The sequence below is a fragment of the Somniosus microcephalus genome, unplaced genomic scaffold (genome assembly GCF_052327205.1).
Source record: "Somniosus microcephalus isolate GS21.2 unplaced genomic scaffold, FLI_Smic_1.0 scaffold827, whole genome shotgun sequence".
Taxonomy (NCBI): domain Eukaryota; kingdom Metazoa; phylum Chordata; class Chondrichthyes; order Squaliformes; family Somniosidae; genus Somniosus; species Somniosus microcephalus.
This window is the reverse complement of record NW_028226014.1, coordinates 43595-59430: the sequence shown is the minus strand read 5'-3', so window position 1 is coordinate 59430 and position 15836 is coordinate 43595. Positions and strand designations below refer to the sequence as shown.

Sequence of the window (15836 nt, the reverse complement as noted above, 5' to 3'; positions counted from 1 at the left end):
GTGAGGTTTTAGAGGGTTCTTGACAATGACGACTTGAGCCCGCCAGGGCGACGAACATGGTTCAATGATATCCTCTGCTAGAAGTCGAGAGATTTCAGCCGCAATAAAAGATTGGTCTTCCTGATTAAAGCGCCGCGATTTCGTTATTATCGGTTGGCATTGAGGCGGAATACTGGCAAATAATGAGGGTTCATCAAGTGAAGCTGCTGATAATGCACAAAATGGTAATTTAGACGGTATATTAGAAATAGTAAGTCCGGGTTTGGATCCACCAAACTCAATGGTGAGTTTCTTATGCTGTTTTTGGAAGTCCAGCCCTAAGAGGAGATCACTACATAAGTCCTTGAGCACCGAAAGTCAGGTGGAGGGATACATATGACCATGAAGTGTCATATCAACAACACAAAAGCCGGAGATTCTGGTATTAAGTGATGACTGGGCCATCGCAATTGCCTGGTCCGATGGGAAGACATGTAGTTTCAATTTCGCAACAATCTGTTCCTTAATGAAACTATCAGTACTTCCTGAGTCAATTAAGGCATCTAAGGTATGCCCTTTAATTGAAATTTTTGTGGCTGCATGAGACAGGTTCTGTGGGCAAGCAGCTGTAATTGGTGTCGTTGCACAGAGAGTGGCTAAAACTCTCGGTGTGCTTCTTCGGGAGAGCTCGAGAGGAAGCTTGATAGGTCCTAGCTGGAGCATCTTGATAGGCCCTAATTGGGGCAATTCGGTAGGCCTTAGCTGGATTGGCCCTCGTAGAGGCCCTTGATAGGCAAACTTTAGCAAAGTGTCCTTTTTTCCCGCAATAACTGCAGATTGCATTGCGAGCAGGGCAGGTTTTCCTAGGGTGAAAAGCATCTCCACAAAAGAAGCATTCCTTCCTAGATTGCCAAGAGGCTGCTAAAGTGGGGTCGTCCTCCTCTTCTTCATCAGAATTAGCAGAATTAGATTCCCCCATGATAGGGTTCACCTGAGACCGCTTGAATTGTCTGGTTGCAGCTACAGCAGCAGATCGAGATCTGGGCAGCTGATAGAGGTCTGCATTTCTCTTTGCCAAATCCAGTGAACAAGCTAGGTCAAAAGCTTTTTGGAGCTCAAGTGTTTTACTTTCTAGTAGACGCTGGCGTATAAATGGAGAGGCAATCCCGCAGATGAAAGCATCACGAATCATTTCTTGGTGGTACAGCTCAGCTGAGGCTGCCTGAAAGTTACAATCTACGCTGAGCCTGCGAAGTTCTTGCAGGAATTCGTCAATTGATTCCCCTGGCCCTTGTCGGGCTGTGGCCAGTAGATGTCTAGCATAGACCTCATTTGGGGTCTTCGCATACAGTTTCTTAAGTGCCCGAATCACCTCTTCGTAATTATCCCATTCATCAACATATTCGAACACTTTTGGGGTCACATAATTGACAAGTATCTTCAATTTAGCAGGAGCATCCGCTTTACATTCATCCAGAAAATTCTCAAAAGTACGATACCAATGCTTCCATACCCTGCCAGCTGCTGGTGTATTCGGGTCCAAGTCCAGACGAATAGGTCTAAGGATTTTCTCCATGATGGGTGGTTCCCTGGATCCTTAACTTCCGAGTTTGTCTGAAGGTCTAGTATTTGTCAGTGTAAATACTAAGTTACTTAAATTGATGTAAGAAAAAGGAGACTTACCATCAAGTAACTTTAAAGTAAGCTTTAAGTAACTTATAAACACACTATATACACAAGAGAGGTCTTTACCATGCCTCTGGTAGAAGCCTCTTACAATACTGAACAGACCAGTATTTATACCAGTCCAACAGGAAGTGACATATGACAGGAAGTGAGGTATGTACATAGTTCATAGTTCATAGTTCACAGGAAGTGATGACATAACTTCCCAGAAGTTATCATTTTTATCACATACACCAAGCTGTATACAACAAGAATTAATTTAATTGTACCATGGCAGACAACACACAGGTATATCCAATATGTTAAACAACCTCCAGCGATGCTGGTGGTGGCCCGGAATGGACCAAGCTGTGGGCAGATTCTGTAAGCACTGCCACATATGTGCACGGTATAACATAGGGAAACCTGTCACGGTAAAGTGGGGACATCAGCCGAGACCAAGAGGCCCATGGGAGAAGTTGCAGATAGACTTTACTGGACCCTTACCAAAATCAAAGGGAAAAACTTATTGTTTGGTAATAATAGATCAATTTACTAGATGGGTTGAAGCATTTGCCACTAGAGATTGTACAGCTACAACAGTGGCACGAATAATGGCAGAAGAAGTAGTACCACGATGGGGGGGGTCCCGGTACAAATTGATTCAGACAAGGGGACGCATTTCACGGGAAAGGTCATAAGAGACATGTGCCTTATTAGGTATCAAAGGTTTCACATACCATACTACCCTCAGAGTTCAGGGATGGTAGAAAGGATGAACTGGACGTTGAAACTATTCTTAGCTAAGGCAATAGAGGACACAGGGAAAGGATGGGCGGAATTACTCCAGAGTATACTGATGAGACTTAGGGCAACCCCAAATAGAACTACGGGGCTGACACCATTTGAACTGATGACCGGACGAGCAATGACACTACCAGGGGAGTCATTACCGGAGGACGAAGATGTAGGACCCCTGAAAGACAGGATCAGGAGATTTATTAAACAATTGTGTACACAATTACACGCTCTAAGACATGAGGCCAAAGACCAACAGATTATACGGGATCTAGAACAGGATACACGGGATGGCCGGAAGGAGGTCCCAGCAATAGGTAGCAAGGTGATGGCAAAAATAATACCAGCTAAACCAGGGTTAGCACCCAGATGGTCAGGACCCTACGAGGTATTAATGAACAGTGACACGTGCGCTTGTATAGATGAGTCTGGAACAGGTAAAGGAAGGTGGAAACACTGGACTCAGTTAAACGTATACAAAAAGGCCAATGAGTAGACCACAGATAGTGCCTCTTGAAAAAAGTGAGGAATATGCTCGAAGATATCAGGAATGGGAGAAGGATCTTATATATATATCAATGATAGGGCTCTGCGTAATGGTAATGCTATATGCCATAGTCTGTGTCTTCAAATATGTCTGGGAACAGAGCCACAGACCAAGAAACGAATCAGATGTACAGCATTTTGAACCGATAGAACTGATGAGTAATCCTAATCCACTGTAATGACTAATGATACATGTGTTTGTTTGCAAAAACCAACAGGTAGTCAAGGTGAGCACCAGCAACAGGTAAAACCTTTTATTACTAAAACCACACATATCTGTTCCAACCAACAGAGAAGGTGCACCCAACGAGAAAATTAAGATCCCAATAATCACCCTTCTGGGGTGCTTATGCCTGATGTCTTTCAGCCTCACAGACGCCATTGACACTGCTTCAGATGGAACACGTCCGGAAAACAGTACTAAACAACGATGCATAACCAATCGTTGCCCCCAACAGTATGGGTGTAAAGAGTAATCTTGTGGATGGACATGTAGTGATACTAACATAGACAGTGGAAACTGTACTGATAACGTCTCAGGAAGCGATGACAACAAAGCGTCCGCGTTATATTGCAAACAAGAACAGACGACGTTGTGCACCTGTACTCGGACAATTCCCGCTGTGCGCCCGACGGTATATGCCAGCACACCAACTATAACCACCCCGCAACTGACTACAACCCCATCAACTTGCCAGTCAATGAAGAAGGGAGCAAAAGGGGGATTAGTGATAAGGAAAACACAGGACAAGGTGTATTTTAGCGTAGCACATAGAATCATTAAACTTGCTAACAATAGGAGTACTTTTACTATGCCCGCGATGTGTGATGATTATACCAAACGATTACGGGACTCCCTGTGGATGAAACAATTAGAGGGTCCACAAGGGAAATCTAGCTTAGAGACGTAAGAAACGGGGAGTATTGGAAATGGCCAGAGCAGGGTATGCGGCCGGGTTAGCAACAGTTAACAGTTTTGACATAGAAGGAGTAAGTGAAGGAGTAGAAGAACTACAAGCAAAAATAAAGAAGTTACTAAAACAAGCCACTAAAAATAGCCAACAAGCGGTGCTGGCAGGAAAACAAACAGCAAAACAATTGTTGGGGGTGGAAGAGATAGTGGCCCCCCATGCAAAAACAATTAATACAATTATTGATCAGATCAACAATGCATCACGCCAAACCCATAAGGAATTGGTGTGTGCCATGTATGGCTCATGGCTATTGTCGAATGCTCAGCATAAGATGAAGCAAATAAATAATGGACAGATCCCTGATTGGATTACTAATAAGGATCTGGAACCTTGAATTGACACAAATAAAAGCCTATGCCGAGGGCGTAAAATGGGACAAGTATACAGGGCAGGCAATTGTCTGACCCCATGGACTAAGGTGATTGGCTTTGTACTGGCCATCCCACAACTCCCAGAAGAGGGACAGCCCCTATATGACGTGATTAATATAGGAGAGGTACAAAGGGAGAGTTGGGTTAAATATCATGATGGTCCCTACCAAGGCAATTTGGGAAAGGGATGAAGATAATAACCAGAAGAATGGAACCTTAAGTGGGGTGGTAATGGACAGGTGCCACCACAAGGGAAGGACATGGGTGTGCACACACCCCCCGCAACGAGGGAGACACAGCCGAGTGCGGATTTACGAAAACCACCAATTGCACGCTTGAGGTACACCCAAGGGGGATACACCAAACAAGGGTAGCACAACGGGACATTTTGTGTCACCACAGCTGAACAGAAATATGAATACGAAGATCTGACTTGTCCCATTCCCCAGCCAAACTTTTGTTTTTACCCAAAGATGCCTACGCAGATAGGACACCAATATATACACCCACCAAGACCACACGAAGAGAAAACCTGGTCACTTAATATACGGGACTTAATCGAATGATTAAAACATATGTCATACCAGAGCCCAAGGCAATTCTTAAGTTAGAGGAACAAGAAGCTTGGAAGAAATTACAGCAGGAAACAAAAGAAATTTGCTTTTGTACTCTTATGCTTCGGTTTACAAAGCCAAGGATCCCGTATGCTTTAAAAAAAAAAAAAAAAACAGCCTCATCAACTTGTCCTGCCACCTTCAAAGATTTGTGTACATACACACCTAGGTCTCTCTGTTCCTGCACCCCGTTTAAAATTGTACCATTTAGTTTATATTCCCTCTCCTCATCCTTCCTACAAAAATACATTATTTCACACTTGTGTTAAATTTCAGCTGCCATGTGTCTGCCCATTTCACCAGTCTATGTCCTCCTGAAGTCTGTTACTATCCTCCTCACTGTTTACTACATTTCAGAGTTTTGTGTCAGCTGCAAATTTTGAAATTATGCCCTGTATACCAAAGTCCAGGTCATTAATATATATCAAAAAGAGCAGTGGTCCCAACACCGACCACTGGGGGACACCACTGCACATTTCTCTCCAGTCTAAAAAACTGTTCACCACTACTCGATGTTTTCTGTCCCTTAGCCAATTTCATATCCATGCTACCACTACCCCTTTAATATAATGTACTTCAATTTTGCTAACAAGCCTATTAAGTGGTACTTTATCGAATGCCACTTGAAAGTCCATATACACATCAACTGCACTACCTCCCTCTCTGTTACTTTATCAAAGAACTCAATCAAGTTAGACAATGGATATCAATCACCCAAACTTCATTAAACATGGTTTGGGAAGGCCAGCAAGAATTAGACAAGTTAATGCTCAAAGTCATGATACTGTGGATTTAGGTTGCAGCAGCAAGGTTAGGTGCATAAGCAGGCAATGTTTTGAGGTCAAAGAATGCAGTTATGATGTACCAAATTTGGGGTAAGCAGCTTATCAACGTCAAATTAGAAGCAGTGGGGAAAATGCTAGAGTCCATTATAAAAGATGTAATAGCAGAGCACTTGGAAAACAGTGACAGGATCGGACAAAGTCAACATGGATTTATAAAAGGTAAATCGTGCTTGACTAATCTACTGGAATTTTTTGAGGATGTAACTGGTAAAATAGATAAGGGAGAACCAGTGGATGTGGTGTATTTGGACTTTCAGAAGGCTTTTGATAAGGCCCCGCATAAGAGATTAGCGTGTAAAGTTAAGGCACATGGGATTGGGGGCAAGGTATTGACTTGGATAGAGAACTGGTTGGCAGACAGAAAGCAAAGAGAGTTGGAATAAACGGGTCTTTTTCCGAGTGGCAGGCAGAGACTAGTGGGGTACCGCAGGGATCGGTCCTTGGACCCCAGCTATTCACAATATATATTAATGATCTAGACAAGGGAACTAGATGTAATATCTCCAAATTTGCAGATGACACAAAGCTGGGTGGGAGTGTGTGCTGTGAGGAGGATGCCGAGAAACTCCAGGATGATTTGGATAGGTTGGGTGATTGGGCAAAAACATGGCAGATGCAATATAACGTGGATAAATGTGAGGTTATCCACTTTGGTGTCAAAAACAGGAAGGCAGATTATTATCTGAATGGCAATAGATTGGGAGAAGGGGAAGTGCAACGAGACCTGGGTGTCCTTGTGCACCAGTCGCTGAAGGTAAGCATGCAGGTGCAGCAGGCGGTTAAGAAGTCAAATGGTATGTTGGCCTTCGTAGCGAGAGGGTTTGAGTACAGGAACAAGGATGTCTTGCTGCAGTTGTACAGGGCCTTGGTGAGACCACACCCTGAGTATTGTGTGCAGTTTTGGTCGCCTTATCTGAGGAAGGATGTTCTTGCCATGGAAGGAGTTCAGCGAAGATTCACCAGGCTGATACCTGGGATGGCAGGAATGACGTATGAGGAGAGATTGGGACGATTGGGCTTGTACTCGCTGGAGTTTAGAAGAATGAGAGGGGATCTCATTGAAACTTATAAAATTCTGACAGGACTGGACAGACTAGATGCAGGAAGGATGTTCCCGATGGTCGGGGAGTCCAGAACCAGGGGTCACAGTCTAAGGATAAGGGGTAGGATATTTAGGACAGAAATGAGGAGGAATTTCTTCACCCAGAGAGTGGTGAACCTGTGGAATTCTCTACCACAGAAGGCAGTAGGGGCCAATTCATTAAATATATTCAAGAAGGAGCTGGATATATTTCTTAAGGCTAAAGGGATCAAGGGGTATGGGGAGAAAGCAGGGACCGGGTACTGAAATTGGATGATCAGCCATGATCTCATTGAATGGCGGAGCAGGCTCGAGGGGCCGAATGGCCTACTCCTGCTCCTATCTTCTATGTTTCTATGTCTTCATGAAGAATTTATTAGCCAAAAGAAAAAAAAAACCTTTATTTTTGAAGTTGTGCTGCCAGGGCTTTCTATTGCCATATTTACAGTTAATAATGGTGACTGAAGCACAATTGGACATTAGTGGCTTATACATGGAAACTAACTATGTATTTGTAAATAACATTTCCAAAGTTTAAAAGATGAATAAGGGACCAAGAATGGAGCTCCAGAATATACTGGAGGTGACCTTGTAAGCTAGGAAGGAGAAACTGCATTGGGATAGAAGCCATGGTGGTGCTTTGAGATGTAATGCCAAAAAGAAGTGGCAGAGAATAGGATGGTCAATAGTTGTGAAGGCAGCAGTGGGATCAAGGATGAAGAGAAGGGACGCTGAGTGAGCAGTAGTCACAGTTGCACAGGATCTTGTGTTTGACCAGAGTGATTTCTGTTCTGCAGGCTAGGCAGAAACCCAATTAAAGGAGTAAGAAATGATGGGAGACACAAATACGTGGTTGGGTGGCTACCATGTTTTCAGTGACCTTGAAAGGAAGGGCAGGTTGGACAAAAAGGCAGTTATCTGAGAAAATGAGAGTGGGCTTTAAAAGTCGGAGAAAAAGTGAACAACAGTACAAGGATGAACACAGTACCAGGGCTAGGAAGAGGTCAACAATGTCAACAAGCATAGGGCCAAACACATCACACTAACCAGGGAAGATGTAGGCATTATTTCCCTGTCCTGGTTGAAACACACGTCCATCTGGTAGAGTCACTGGATCAAATGGACTGCCACTGGCAAAAAGGCACCTCCCCTGTGAAACATATACAGTAAATCAGTAACAAAGCAAATTGACCATCTAAATTGCTGGCAACTCTGCCACTTACCTTTTGCTCTAAGTGCCAGTCATGTTTTGGGATTTTTTTCTGACCACAGAAAAGATTTGGAAAAAAAAGTTACATTTTAATGTTGGGGTTTTTGAAGAAGTGTATTTGCACAACAGCCAGACGAAAAGGTGATTAAAAATGCTCTCCCCCCTACCCAGTTATGAACGGAGGGAGATAAAAAGGCAAAAACATACACTGACAGGTTTCTACAACAGAAAACAGAAAGCAAGCTTCTGCCAGACTCAGAAGTTGAAAATAAAGAAAGCAAGACAAAAGAACTTGCACTTATTTAGCACCTTTCACAGCCTCAGAGTGTCCCAAAGTGTTTCACAGCAAAGTGAAGCAATTTTGAAGTGTAGTCAGAAAACGTGGCAGCCAATTTGCCACAACAATATCTTACAAACATCAATGAGATAAATCGCTTTAGTAAGGGAATGCAAGAGGGAAGTTAAGACATTTTATTTAAGTCAAGCAAGAAGACCCCCTGACGTGGGGAAACGTAGGTGTGTTCATTATTTTGTATTCCAAGACGACTAGTTGTACTGATTGAACTAAGTGGGTTTGACCATAACTATTGATCTGTATGTTCACTTGCTGCACAATAAAGCAACTTCATGCTTCATATCTGGCTTCGCTTACCAAGTGTTTGCTCAGCCCACTTTCAAAAAGATTGGAGCCATGCACATGGGACCATGTGTTTGACACAAATATCCAGTTCAGATCACAAGGGGGGAGAACTATTGCTACATCCTGGATTATGCCATCATATAGTTTGATATTGGGCAGTACAAGCACACCCCAAAACATAAGAAACGTAGACCATTGCTGACCAGTTCAAAAGAGGCAGAAATTGAGTTAGCACAATCAGGGTATAGACGACAGACCAGGAAAGGGTGTTCCAGTTAGAAATGTTGAAATTGGAGGCTGAGAATGGAGGGTTGGAAGCTGATGGAAGAGCAATAGAAATGGGAAGAAAGAATAATCACCATACAGATTGCCAGAAAAGGGAACAGCAGCACCAGCACAAGGCCAACAAGAAACAGAAAGAACAGTGTTACTCTTGATACAAAAGCAAAATACTGCAGATGCTGGAAATCTGAAATAAAAACAGAAAATGGTGGAAACACTCAGCAGATCAGGCAGCATCTGTGGAGAGAGAAACAGAGTTAACATATCAGGTTCTGACGAAGGGTCAACGACCTGAAACGTTAACTCTGTTTCTCTCTCTACAGATGCTGCCTGACCTGCTGTGTGTTTCCAGCATTTTCTGTTTTTATTTCAGTGTTACTCTTGAACTGGCAGAGAATCATGCATCTGGTAAATTGGGGTCTCGGAACACAGAATGGACCATTTAAAATCAAATCTTATTCAAAATTTTCAAGGGAGGTGATATATAATTTAAAACAGGTATTTGAATTGAGACACACATACACACAAACTATCATTTCATTATAAACAACTTAAATTTACAGATGGCATAAGTTGGTTTAATCCTTTCTGTGAACCTTGATTTATGAGCCCATATTTGGCATGTGGAGTTTGAAAGTTTGGTGGAGGTAAAGAATAGATAGCAATTGTTCATGATACCTCTGTAAAAGTGTAGGCCTCCTCTGCAGTGCATTCAGCTTTAGTTGTTGGATTACTTAGTGCAAAAATTATAGGACGTTCATTGATGCTGCCCATGGTACTAATCACTTCTTTGGTGAACAGTCGGCCAGCACCTGCTACTCCTGCCAAAAACAAATTGAACAAAGTCAACCTGAAATCTTTAGAGAGAGAAACAAAAACAGGTTAACACTTTGGGTACAAGACTTGAGTTCTTTACAAATGCCGACTGCACTGCTGTGCATTTTTGGTTTACATTACAGATTTCAAACATTTGCAGTTTTGTGTTTTATTTGCACTGAAATCGTTGAAGTCCAGATCAATACAAGAATAAACATTTCTTCCAATTTACAACCTTTATCAGAATCTAAAGCTATTATAAAGCCACAAGTTTAAACATTTATGCCAGAATTTAAACAGTTCGTTCTGTCAGAAAGCTTTAAACTCATCTAGAAGCAAAAGTACAGAATTTATATAAAATAAAGATTTAAATACTCTACTTTCAAGCTTTAACAAAAACAAGGTTGCAAAACTATTGAAGTGTCACTATTCATATTTAATTGAGGCCCTACAGTTTTGTACTATGGCCACTTTCTAATAGATATCATTGAGGAAACCTGCAATATTTAAAATGCAGCTCAAGTATTTATCCTAAATAAAATACAGGTTTTCTCAGAAGCTCTTTTAATAAATACCCCCAACACCATCAGCTCTGCTATTAGATGCAGCTTCAGCACTGTAAGGGAATGGATGTGCTTACTTATATATTTGTAAGTTATTCCACAAAATAATGGTGTTCAAAGGCATTTATTGGCTTTCATATGAAATAGGCATACAATGACAACTATTACTAATAATAATTACATAGACTTGAGCCACTTGCGGTAAAAACAAATTACCGGAGAATTCACGTGGCTAATTACGGAGTATGAGTGCGAATATAACATTGAGGAATAAAATGTTCAGAAAAGTGGGCAAAAAAAAAAAGGTTGTGTAGCCCTCTATGTCAGGGACACCAGAGAAGTAAGTAAAGTTGATACTGTGGAAGGGGGAAAGCTACAGAACAAAACTATTCTGGGTGGACATCACTAATGCAAAATAGTTCAAGCCAATACTCAGGGTATGCTACAGATCCTTAAGTCAGTATGAGGATGACAAACTGTTCTATGAAGAGACAGAAAGGGTATGTGAGAACAGGAAAGTTATTTTAATGAGAGATTCAAAAATCAACAAAGTATGAACTGGGAAAACACTAGTGTTTTAGAACCAGCGTTGATAAAGGTTTTAACATGACATTTTTTTGACCACCGCATCAAAGAAGTAATAAGAGGCAGTATTCACCTTGACCTAGTATTTGTAAACAAATCCAGATAATGGACAGGAAACATAAATCGTAACATTGCCTGGGTACGGTGACCACGTGATCTGGGAGTCAAACAGTTAACACCAAGACCAAGGTATCTACCTTTAAAAAGGGTTAATTTCAATAAAAGGTGGGGACAACTAAAGCAAATAAATTTTTGGCGGTTGTTCAGGAACACTTTTTTAAAAATTCATTCACGGCATCGCTGGCAAGGCCAGCATTTATTGCCCATCCTAACTTGCCTTTGAAAACGTGGTGGTGAGCCACCTTCTTGAACCACTGCAGTCAGTGTGGTGAAGGTAGGGAGTTCCAGGATTTTGACCGAGCAACGATGAAGGAACAGAGATATGTTTCCAAGATTATTTTTATTCGTTCCTGGGATGTGGGCGTTGCTGGCAAGGCCAGCATTTATTGCCCATCCCTAATTGCCCTCAAGGTGGTGGTGATGAGCTGCCTTCTTGAACCGCTGCAGTTCATGTGGTGAAGGTACTCCCATAGTGCTGTTAGGGAGGGAGTTCCAGAATTTGACCCAGCAACGATGAAGGAACGGCGATAAATTTCCAAGTCAGGATGATGTGTTAATTGGGGGGGGGGGGGGGAAGTTGGAGGTGGTGTTCACATGTGTCTGCTGACCTTGTCCTTCTAGGTGGTAGAGGTCGCAGGTTTGGGAGGTGCTGCTGAAGAAGCCTTGGCGAGTTGCTGCAGTGCATCGTGTAGATGGTACACATTGCAGCCACGGTGCGCCGGTGGTGGAGAGAGTAAATGTTTAAGGTGGTGGATGGGGTGCCATTCAAGCGGGCTGCTTTGTCTTGGATGGTGTCAAGCTTCTCGAGTGTACTCATCCAGGCATGTGGAGAGTATTCTATCACACTCCTGACTTGTGCCTTGTAGATGGTGGAAATGCTTTGGGGAGTCAAGAGGCGAGTCACTCGCTGCAGAATACCCAGTCCCTGATCTCTTCTTGTAGCCACGTATTTATGTTGTTTATCTAGTTAAGTTTCTGGTCAATGGGGACCCCCCCCCTCCCCACCATGTTGATGGTGGGGGATTCGATGATGGTAATGCCATTAAATATGCAAGGGGAGATGGTTAAGACTTTCTCTTGTTGGAGATGGTCATTGCCTGGCACTTGTGTGGTACGAATGTTACTTCTCACTTATCAGCCCAAGCCTGAATGTTGTCCAGGTCTTTCTGCATGCGGGCACGGACTGCTTCATTATCTGAGGAGTTGCAAATGGAACAGACACTGCAATCATCAACGAATATCCCCACTTCTGACCTTATGATGGAGGGAAGGTCATTGATGAAACAGTTGAAGATGGTTGGGCATAGGACACTGCCCTGAGGAATACCTACAGCGATGCTCTGTGGTTGAGATGATTGACCTCCAACAACCACAACCATCTTCCTTTGTGCTAGGTATGACACTAGCCAGTAAGAGTTTTCCCCCTTATTCCCATTGACTTCAATTTTAATAGCGGTCCTTGATGCCACAATCAAATGCTGCCTTGATGTCAAGAGCAGTGACTCTCACCTCCTCTGGAATTCAGCTCTTTTGTCCATGTTTGGATTAAGGTTTTAATGTGGCTGGAGCAGAGTGGTCCTGGCAGAACCCAAACTGAGCATTGGTGAATAAGTGCCGCATGATAGCACGGTCGATGACAATCATCAGCAAAGTGATGGAAGGTGAAAGTGGACTGATGGGATGGTAATTGGCCGGATTGGATTTGTCCTGCTTTTTATGGACAGGAAATACCTGGGCAACTTTCCACTTTGTCAGCAGATGCCAGTGTTGTAGCTGTACTGGAACAGCTTGGCTAGAGGCGAGGCTAGTTCTGGAGTACATCTTCAGCACTACAGCCAGGATGTTGTCGGGGCACATAGCCTTTGCTGCATCCAGTGTACTCAGCCGTTTCTTGATATCATGTGGAGTGAATCAAATTGGCTGAAAACTAGTTCTATGATGGTGGGGACCTCAGGAGGAGGCAGAGATGGATCATCCACTCGGTACTTCTGACTGAAGATAGTTGCACACGCTTCAGCCTTGTCTTTTGCACTCACGTGCTGGGCTCCACCATCATTGAGGACGGGGATGTTCATGGAGCCTCCTCCTTCCATTATTAGTTTAATTGTCCATCACCATTCACGACTGGATGTGGCAGGACTGCAAAGCTTTGATTTGATCTGTTGTTTATGGGATCACTTAGCTCTGTCTATAGCATGCTGTTTCCACTGTTTAGCATGCATGTATTCCTGTGTTGTAGCTTACCAAGGAGGTTGGAATCTCATTTTTAGGTATACATAGTGCTGCTCCTGGCATGCTCTTCTACACTCCTCATTGAACCAGGGTTGGTCCCCTGGCTTGATGGTAATGGTAGAGTGAGGAATATGCCAGGCCATGAGGTTACAGATTCTGGTGGAATACAATTCCGCTGTTGATGGCTCACAGCACCTCATGGATGTCCAGTTTTGAGCTGCTAGATATGTTCTGAATCTATCCCATTTAGCACAATGTCCTCAATGTGAAGATGGGAATTAGTCTCCACAAGGACGGTGCAGTTGTCATTCCTACCAATACGGTCATGGACAGGTGCATCTGTGACATAGATTGGTGAGGACGAGGTCTAGTAGGTTCTTCCCTTGTGTTGGCTCTCTCACCGCCTGCTGCAGGCTCAATCTGGCAGCCAGGTCCTTCAGGACTCGGCCAGCTCGGTCAGTAGTGGTGCTACCGAGCCACTTTTGGCGATGGACATTGAAGTCCCCCACCCAGAGTACATTCTGTGCCCCTGCTACCCTCAGTACATCTTCCAAGTGGTGTTAAAATGATTCATCAGGTAAGGGAGGGCAGTAGGTGGCAAACAAGAGGTTTCCTTGCCCATGTTTGACCTGATGCCATGAGACTTCATGGGGTTTGGAGTCAATGTTGAGGACTCCCAGGGCCACTCCTTTCCAACTATATACCACAGTGCTGTCACCTCTCCTGGGTCTGTCCTGTCAGTTGGACATGACATACCCAGGTGTTGGAGAAGTCTGGGACGTTGGCTGAAAGGTATGATTCTGTGAGTATGACTGTCAGGCTGTTGCTTGACTAGTCTACGGGACAGCTCTCCTAATTTTGGCACAGGTACCCAGGATGTTAGTGAGGACGACTTTGCAGGGTCACCTGGGTGTGCTTTTGTCGTGTCCAAATCGATGCCGGGTGGTCCGTCCAGTTTTACTATTATAGTTTTTCGTAGCAGTCCTGATGCAACGGAGGCCATTTCAGAGAGCAGTTAAGAGTCAACCACATGGCTGTAGGTCTGGAGTCACATATAGGATAAGATTTCCTTCCCAAAAGGACAATAGTGAAGCAGATGGGTTTTTACGACAATCTGGTAGTTTCATGGTCACCATTACTGATACTTTTTATTCCAGATTTATTTAATTAAATTTAAATTCCCCAGGTGGGATTTGAACTTGTGTGTCAGGATCATTAGTCCAGGCCTCTGGATTACTTGTCCAGTAACAGGTCCACTATGCCACTGTACCCATACTTCAGTAGAGGCCAAGTCGAACTGAAAGAATACATACTGGAAATCAACAAGATCAGACTAAATTGGATTATAACAATTAGATTAAAACATTAAAAGCGATATAAAGAGGAAAAATTACCTCTATAAACCCAGTGGAGAAACAGGAAATGGGTTTATTGGGATGAATACATAAAAATGGAGAAAAAGTTAAAAAGGATGATCACATGAGCAGATAGAAACCTAGAGAAAAGCATAGTAGCAGAGGATGAGAGGCTGGTCAGCAGAGAATTGGAATAGTCAAGTCTGAAGGTGACAAAGGTATGGATGAAGTTTTCAGCAACTGATGGGCTGAAGCAAGGGCAAAGACAGGCAATGTTAGAGGTGAAAGTAGGCAGTCTTTCTGATGGAGAGGATATGGGGTCAGAAGCTCAGCTGACGTGCAAATTGATCATGGTTGTGGACAGTCTGAGGCAGTGGCAGGGAGGAAGATGGAATCAGTGGCAAGTATACAGGGTTTGTGGCAGGAACCAAAAATGGAGGAAATTGCAGATCATGCAAACCTAGATGACAACAGACGCAGTGAAGGGGGTCAAGCGAGGTAGCGCTGTGTTATCGTCAGCGTATATGTTGAAAATGACCCCATGTCTGCAGATGATGTTGCCATGGGACAGCATATAGATGAGGAGCAGGAGGGGCGGGGGAAGAAGGAAACTCCAGAGGCAACGTTGCGGAGGTGGGAAGGGATGTCAATGCTGGAGTTCCTCTGGCTACGATCAGATAAGCAAGAGTGGAACCAAGGAGGTGGTCCCATTGAACAGGACAATAGAGCAGAGGCCTGGAGGGGGATGACAGAGTTGATTGTGCAAAAAGGTTGCAGAGGTCAGGATAATGCACCACGATCACAGTCAGAGCATTTCATTTGTGATGTTGGTTAGGGTTGTTTCGGTGCTGTGGCAGGACGAAAACCTTATTGGAGAAATTCAAACAGAGTTGCAGGAAATATAGGCATGGATTTGAGAGGCAACACTTTCAAGATCTTTGGAGAACAAAGGGATATTGGAGATAGAGTGGTAGTTTATAACAGGATGCATTATCCCAATATACAAAATATATATTTATACCTACAGTAAAAAAGTTTGACTGCTGCAGCTCACATTGCCCAAGAGCACTGTACAGCTAGTCAACATTCTCTCAAACTGCAGCCTTCTGATGTTCAAAAAATCCCCCAACGAATACTTAAGGTGCAAGAGGGCACTGCCA

At 43.4% G+C, this 15836-nt stretch overlaps 1 protein-coding gene across 2 annotated transcripts in view; it reads right to left on the bottom strand.

Annotated features, from left to right (window-relative positions):
• LOC147081058 (NAD-dependent malic enzyme, mitochondrial-like) overlaps positions 1–15836 on the bottom strand; it is a 78495-nt gene that overhangs the window by 22641 nt on the left and 40018 nt on the right. For both annotated transcript variants that reach the window (XM_085980975.1, XM_085980974.1), the window contains exons 9-10: positions 9684–9826; positions 7921–8023 (exon numbers count right to left, since the gene is read on the bottom strand). In XM_085980975.1, the coding sequence (XP_085837101.1) occupies positions 7921–8023; positions 9684–9826 (246 nt within the window). The remainder of the gene's footprint in view (positions 1–7920; positions 8024–9683; positions 9827–15836) is intronic.